Source organism: Triticum aestivum, chromosome 5D (genome assembly GCF_018294505.1).
Source record: "Triticum aestivum cultivar Chinese Spring chromosome 5D, IWGSC CS RefSeq v2.1, whole genome shotgun sequence".
Lineage (NCBI taxonomy): Eukaryota > Viridiplantae > Streptophyta > Magnoliopsida > Poales > Poaceae > Triticum > Triticum aestivum.
The window spans coordinates 546,411,070-546,419,003 of record NC_057808.1 but is presented as its reverse complement, the minus strand read 5'-3'; the positions used below and the strand labels follow the sequence as shown (position 1 = coordinate 546,419,003).

The following is a 7,934-nucleotide window of genomic DNA, read 5'->3' as shown; positions in this document are numbered from 1 at the left end:
TTGGCTAGCCCGTAGTACACTTGAACCTGAAGTGTTTCTTGACCCTGCATCCACTAGACACTGAGACAGACTGCAATCGAACCAGACGAAGAACCAAACAAGCAAGAATCGGGGGATGGCAGCTACAGGAACCTTCGGCTTGTGTGCGGCCGCAGTCGCAGCCGCCCTCAGGGCCTTCCACTTCCTCGCGCTGCGTTGTCCCTGCGAGTTAGCAGAAGGGCTGGGCGGATGGAGTGCTACAGGAAGGGGAGGGCGGTGAGGAGAAACGTACGGGAGGTTTTGGGGTGACGGAGCAGGACCGGACCTCCATGGAGGCTGGCTGCTTCGACAGTGGCGGGGAATGGGTTTCCCTCCATTTCTTTTCTTCAGTTAGATGGATTTTCTTTCTTTCTACTATACAACTTCGCAGGATAAGAAAACAAACAAACAAACAAAAAGGCACGTTCCCACTGCAAGCAAACTACTCAACAAAAAGATAGTGGAACTGGATCCAACGAACATTCTAACAACACCCGGAAGGAGATCTCATTTTATTTGGTAGAATTACTACTTTCTTGTCAAATTTTATGCACTCTTAACATTTCTCCGCGAAACATCACTAGCTTAAAATACTCATCGGTAGAAGCCCAGAGTACACCATACTATTCGACGACAGTACCGCAAAGCCAGCAGGTTTCTAAGACCTGCTGCTGCCTATGAGAATAGAGGAGATTTTTTATCGCCCATTGCATAAGAGATTATATTCCTTTTCAGTGGTGATATATACTGGGCCCCATGGAATGCAGCGGCTCTTAGCACATTGAGGGGTCCGAAATCAACGGAGTACATCTTCTGGAAACCATCTAGAACTGCCGCCATCGCAACATTAGCAGCCTTGCGGTCATTCTCATACCGACTAAGCAAAGATAGCTGAAAAACCGAAAAAAGGTTTCGTTAGTTTGCTGTGGATGATAAAAATGGATGTATTTATACTACACTAACTGCATTATGTAAGATGATAAACAATGCATCCAAACACAAAGCTCTGGAGTCGCAAAGAAAAAAGATGATTAAGCTTGCACTGAATCAGTTCATAATAATATTACAGGTTGTTCATAGAAGCTGGGATATAATGGTCTCTGAAAAAACTATAACAAGAACACAGCAATATTAATATATTATTGATTCAGAGACCAACACTGAATACTTACATCCCCAATATCAGCACCAACAGAAACTCCTTCAGAAATAACTTTTGCTAAGGCAGCAGCATCTCCAAAACCCAAATTGACACCTTGACCGGCCAAGGGGTGAACTGTATGAGCAGCATCACCAACTAGTGCTAGCCCTTTTGAAACATAATCATGGGAATGCATCAGTGACAACGGAAATGCCATTCTCTCAGAGATCAACCCAATTGCTCTTGGTGGTACTTCAAAGCATTCTTTTGTAGACGCTGCAGTATGTCCACTGCCAGAAAATAACTTTTCCATGTAATGGTCAAGACTACTAGAGCTGGGATGCGGTCCATAACCAAAATCCAATGCACGGTTCACTGACATCACAAAATCTTCAGAGCTCATTGACTTATGGCGCGATGCCTCCTCTGGGCTCATTGTCCACACTATATTGCTGAAGTTGTCACCTATTGGAAGTAGGGCAATCGGACCAGAAGGGAGAAACCTCTGCCATGCACAGTCATTCGCTGTTGTATGCTCTACTGTGCATATAATCGCACTCTGAGGATAACTCCACCCAGTTGTTTTTATGCCAGCAACCTGCCTTACATTTGATTTGGAACCATCAGCTCCTACCTGTAACCACCAGCTTAAATAAGCGTTTGAAGGCAATAAAAACATACAAAAGTTTGAATGAATGGAGAATCGTATATATGAAATTACCACCAACTTCGAATATAAAGTCTGCCCATCACTTAGATCAAGCTTAACCAAACTACTACGGCGTAGTTCCTCTGAAGTATTCCCAATGGAATCTGCCTCAGTTGATGGTAGCTTCACTCCTCCTACTCCTATGTGCCTGCTCTTTCATGGGAAAGCAAGAGACACCAATCGGGCAGGGTAGATCATCTTTTCAAGGTCTTTCTTTTGCTCCTGATAAGGTAAACATCCAAAGTATCAATTTAAGGTGACTATTCCGATGGAAAAAAAACCCATTGGTATTCAGCAAGTTTATAAACTAGGAAACAAACCATTGGTATGGAGTGAGGTAGTATTAGGAGAAATCAAACATCAGGCTAAACATCTAGATGCAAATCAAAATCATCCAAAGTTCGTTGGAAAAGACAAACCTGTAAACATAACAAAAGTGAGCTGCAAAGTGTTAGATGTGTTAGATGTGTATAGTCTCTTTTCGGTATATCCCCATTGTATAAGGGGTTTCCTGCACTTTACCACACATGTATATGCAATGGCCTTTGGCCCTCAGTAAAGTCAGTTGCTGTTTATCCAACATGGTATCAGATGTTAGGTTCCCCTCTCTCCCGCACGCTGCAACTCCGTGCTAATCCCTCTCTCGATCCGGCGCCTCCTGCCTGGCTGGCGGTCCGGGCGAGCAGCTTCGTCCGGCCCTCCCCGTCGCGGATCCCAATCCCGCTGCTCCGCCCCGGTCACGGCCGCCTCTTCCCGTCCGGCCGCACCTGCTCTACTCCGGCCTGCCCGCTACAAGCCTCGCCGGAAATCGGTGTCCCGTGGCCGGATCTGGCCGTCTCCGCCTTGCTGGACCCCGCCGAGCTGCTGGAGCCCCGGATCCGTCCCCTCTCCACCCGGCCGCCGTCGCCCCTTGTCCGGCCGGCCCTCGGACCACCGGCCGCCGCCGCCCCCGGGGCTCCCCTTTTTCCGCTGACGCAGAGCGCCTCAGGCTTGCTGTTCTGGTTCGGGCCTCCTCCCTCGAGCGCCCCAGCCGCCCCTCCCTCGAGCGCCCCAGCCGCGAGCGGGCCCGGGCCCTTTCTGGATCCTGATTTGCCGCTCCTGCCTCGAGCGCACGAGTCTCTGCTCGATCCCGATCCAGTTTCCGATCGGTTGACTTCAAAAAAAAGGAGAAAGAACAGGAAAAGAGGAGAGCTCGGCAATGTCTTCTTCGGGATATGTGGCTGTTCCTCGCTGCTCCGTGATCTTTGATGGCACCAACTATGCTGAGTTTGTTGGCTTCATGCGTATCCATATGCGCGGCCTTCTGCTGTGGGGCGTGCTCTCTGGCCAGGTACCCTGTCCGCCCTGCCCTGTTGCTCCGGTGGCTCCTGTTCCGCCGGTTCCGCCGGTGCTTGCTACTGACGCTTCTCAGGCTGATCGGGATGCAGCGAAGGCTCTTGATGATGCTGCAGTTGATGCGTATGATCAGCAGGTATCCGCATACTCTGATGCTCTTTCTGTCTACCGGGATGATCTGTCTGCTTACACGCAGTGGTGTAATGATGATGCTCGGGCTGCTGCTGTTCTCACTGCGAGTGTCCTTCCTCAGTTTGCTTCGGAGTTTATGGGCCTCGGCACTGTTGCAGCAATGTGGTCCTATCTTTGTCAGCGCTATCAGCCCTCTGGAGATGCTCTATACCTCTCTGTGGTGCGTCAGGAGCATGCTCTTCAGCAGGGCGACTCGTCTGTTGATGAGTTCTATTCACAGTGCTCTGCCATCTAGCGTCAGCTTGACTCACTGAGGACAGTTGTTTGTGGCACTTGCCGTTGCTGTCAGACTACGCGGTCTGACTTGGAGTTTCAGAGGGTTCATGAGTTCTTATCTCGTCTCCGCTTCGAGTTTGAGCCCCGACGGGCTCACTTACTTGCTCGTGGTCGTGTTCCTATCTCGGGGGGTACTTGCTGAGCTTCGTGCTGAGGAGACCCGTCTTTGCTCTGCTGGGTTACTTGTGGTTCCTTCAGTGTTGGCCACCCGGGCTCCTGTGTCATCTGCTCGCCTCACTGCTCCACCACTCTTGCCCACTCCTTCAGGGGGGGTGAGCCGTCCTCTTTATGCTGAGAAGAGTAAGTAGCGCCGTGACACTTTCTGTGGTTACTGCTCCCGGTCAGGTCACCCAGAGTCTGATTGTCGCCAGAAGAAGCAAGATCAGAGACGCTCCCCTTCCAGTGGCCCTCCTGCGTCTTCCTTGACTCAGTCACTCACTGACTAGGACGTACGCCTCAAGCGTCTACTTGCCTCCTCTGGCTCCTCATCGACTGGTTCAGCTGCTGCTATGACTGCATCCCCTTCTACATCACCGCAGACCTCTACTCAGTCAGGTACATCCTCGTGGGTTCTGGATTCTGGAGCCTCCTTTCATATGTCTTCTGATTCTTCTGTGTTGTCTTCTCTCTGACCTCTTGACTCACCTGTTAATGTTCTTACCGCCGATGGCACACCTCTTCCTGTTGCTAGTCGTGGTCTTCTTTCCACTCCATCCTTTTCTGTTCCTAGTGTTTCCCATGTTCCTCGCCTTACCATGAATCTTTTTTCTGCTGCCCAACTCACTGATTATGGTTGTCGTGTCATTCTTGATACCGACTCTTGCTCCATTCAGGATCGTCGCACCAAGGCTTTGGTTGGTGTTGGCCCCCGGCGCCGTGAGTCAAAGGGCCTTTGGGAGGTTGACTGGCTTTGTGTTCCTTCCGCTGCCACCACTTCTGCCAACTCCCATGCTCTTGCTGCCTCTTCGTCCGCGTCATTCCAGCAGTGGCATCATCGTCTTGGTCACATCTGTGGCTCTCGCTTGTCTTCGTTAGTTCGTCAGGGCCTCTTAGGGTCTGTATCTGGAGATGTCTCCTTACATTGTAATGGTTGCAGACTTGGCAAACAGACTCAGTTACCTTATCCTACTAGTGAGTCTGTATCTCAGCGTCCTTTTGACTTAGTTCATTCTGATGTCTGGGGTCCTGCTCCCTTTGATTCGAAAGGTGGTCATCGCTACTATGTCTTGTTTATTGATGATTTCTCTCGCTACACTTGGCTCTACTTTATGAAATCTTGTAGCGAGGTTCTCTCTATATACAAACGTTTTGCTGCCATGGTTCACACCCAGTTTTCCACGCCCATTCGTACTTTTCGTGCTGACTCCGCTGGTGAGTTTATCTCCCAGCTGTTGCGTGGTTTTCTTGCGGAACAAGGTACTCTTGCCCAGTTCTCATGTCCTGGTGCACATGCTCAGAATGGCGTTGCCGAACGTAAGCATCGTCATCTACTTGAGACGGCTCGTGCTCTGATGATTGCCGCTTCTCTCCCACCCCATTTTTGGGCTGAGGCTGTTTCTGCATCCACCTATCTCATCAACATACAGCCATCGACTGCTATGCAGGGTGGTATTCCTATGGAGTGTCTCACTGGTCGCTCTCCTGACTACTCAGCTCTTCGTATGTTTGGATGTGTGTGCTATGTCCTTCTTGCCCCGCGAGAACGCACCAAACTGACTGCTCAGTCGGTTGAGTGTGTTTTTCTTGGCTACAGTGATGAGTACAAGGGCTATCGCTGCTGGGATCCTGTTGGTCGTCGTTTACGCATCTCGCGTGATGTGACCTTTGACGAGTCTCGCTCTTACTACCCACGTCCTTCTACCTTGAGCTTCTCTGTGGACGATCTTTCTTTTCTTCTTCTCCCTGATACACCCTGCTATGTGCCTCCTCATGTTTTTCCTCCTCCGCCTGCACCTCTCCTTCCTTCTCCTTCACCACCGACACCATCTTCCCCATCCTCCTCCTCCAACTCTCCACCATCATCTCCAGTCCGTCGCCCTCTCTCACCATTTCCTCTTCACTATACGCGTTGCCTTCGTTCTGAGGATGTTTCCCCTGATGCGCCTTGGTGCACCTCCTTTCACACCTCCCCCGGTTCATAACCTCCGTGCTCGGCCTCACCCACCGCCTGATCGCTACTCTCCTGATCGGTACGGTCTCTCTGTTATTGCTGAGCCCACCTCCTATCGGACTGCCATGACTCAGCCTGAATGGCAACTTGCGATGGCCGAAGAGCTTGCTGCCCTTGAGCGCTCTGGCACATGGGATCTGGTTTCCCTTCCTTCCGGTGTGCGTCCCATCACCTGCAAGTGGGTCTACAAGATTAAGACTCGCTCCGATGGTTTTCTTGAGCGCTACAAAGCTCGTCTTGTGGCCCGTGGTTTCCAGCAGGAGCAGGGACGCGATTATGATGAGACATTCGCTCCTGTGGCTCACATGACCACTGTCCGCACTCTTCTTGCTGTGGCTTCTGTTCGTCAACGGTCTATCTCTCAACTTGATGTCCAGAACGCCTTTCTCAATGGCGAGTTGCGTGAGGAGGTTTACATGCAGCCACCACCGGGGTACTATGCTCCTGACGGTATGGTCTGTCGACTTCGCCGCTCTCTCTATGGTCTTAAACAGGCCCCTCGCGCCTGGTTTGAGCGCTTCGCCTCTGTGGTGACTGCCGCTGGTTTCTTGCCCAGTGATCATGATCCCGCGCTGTTTGTTCACACATCTCGTGGTCGGACCCTTCTCCTTCTTTATGTTGATGACATGATCATCGCTGGTGACGACTCTGACTACATCGCCTTTGTTAAGGCCCGCCTTCACGACCAGTTCCTCATGACTGATCTTGGTCCTCTTCGCTATTTTCTTGGGATTGAGATCTCCTCGACCTCTGATGACTTCTACATCTCTCAAGAGAAATATATTCAGGATCTTCTTGCTCGAGCTGCTCTCAGTGATGACCGCACTGTTGTGACTCCTATGGAGCTCAACGTTCAGCTTCGTGCCTCTGATGGTGACCCTCTTCCTAATCCCACTCGCTATCGTCATCTCGTTGGTAGCCTTGTCTATCTTGCTATCCTGTTCACATCCTGAGTCAGTTTGTCTCAGCCCTCACCTCTGTCCACTATAGTCACCTCCTCCGTGTTCTATGATATCTTCGTGGCACGATCTCTCAGCGTCTTTTCTTTCCCCGCTCCAGTCCTCTTGAGCTCCAGGCTTACTCTGATGCTACCTGGGCTAGTGATCCCTCTGATCGACGCTCGCTGTCTGCTTACTGTGTCTTTCTTGGTGGCTCTCTTATTGCCTGGAAGACAAAGAAACAGACTGCAGTTTCTCGCTCGAGTACAGAGGCTGAGTTGCGAGCCATGGCTATGCTGACGGCTGAGGTGATTTGGTTACGGTGGTTGCTTGAGGACTTTGGTGTGTCTGCTACTACCTCGACTCCCTTACTGTTAGACAATACTGGTGCTATCAGTATTGCACGCGACCCGGTGAAGCATGAGCTCACCAAGCACATCGGTGTGGATGCCCACTTTGTGCATGCTGCTGTGCAGGATCAGACTCTCGCTCTTCACTATGTGCCCTCTGAGTTACAGTTGGCTGACTTCTTCACGAAGGCACAGACTCGAGCGCAGCATGCCTTTTTCCTCTCCAAACTCAGTGTTGTTGATCCACCATGAGTTTGAGGGGGGGGTGTTAGATGTGTATAGTCTCTTTTCGGTATATCCCCATTGTATAAGGGGTTTCCTGCACTTTACCACACATGTATCTGTAATGGCCTTTGGCCCTCAGTAAAGTCAGTTGCTGTTTATCCAACACAAAGCACCTTGTTCTCCACCACACATCTAAGAGCATCTCCGGCCAGGCCCTCAAGAAGCCTCCCCAGGCGCATTTTTAGACGCCGGCGGGCAAAAAACGACCCACTCGGGGTCCCAGGAACCAGTTTTGCGCCGGTTTTGACGAAAGTTACGGCCGGCACGCCCATTCCAAACCCAGTCCCCCGGGAGGCAGCTGGAACGCCGGCATCTCTTTTTCGCATGCAACGGCCCACTTGCCAGCCCCTCTTTCTCCCCTCTCTCTCATCTCTCCTCTCCTTTCTCTCTTTTCTTTCTCCTCTCTCCTCTCCTCTTCCTTCCACCACGGCACCACCTACCACACACAGCCGGAGCGGGGCTCGCGCGGCCGTGGCGGCGCACGCATGGCCGGGGCGGGGCTCGCGCTCGCGCGGCCGGA

General features: G+C 51.4%; 1 protein-coding gene across 7 annotated transcripts in view; it reads right to left on the bottom strand.

The window, feature by feature from the left end:
* Nucleotides 1–500: 500 nt before the first annotated feature.
* LOC123123706 (ubiquinone biosynthesis monooxygenase COQ6, mitochondrial) overlaps nt 501–7,934 on the bottom strand; it is a 12,480-nt gene continuing 5,046 nt past the window's right edge. Inside the window, exons 1-4 of one of the 7 annotated variants that reach the window (XM_044544274.1) lie at nt 2,189–4,601; nt 1,881–2,090; nt 1,191–1,793; nt 501–909 (exon numbers count right to left, since the gene is read on the bottom strand). In XM_044544274.1, coding sequence (XP_044400209.1) covers nt 694–909; nt 1,191–1,595 — 621 coding nt within the window. In that variant the 5' untranslated portion in view covers nt 1,596–1,793; nt 1,881–2,090; nt 2,189–4,601 and the 3' untranslated portion in view covers nt 501–693. Of the gene's footprint in view, nt 910–1,190; nt 1,794–1,880; nt 4,602–7,934 lie in introns of those variants that run through there. The other 6 variants (XM_044544273.1, XM_044544275.1, XR_006460758.1 and 3 more) reach the window with 6 other exon arrangements.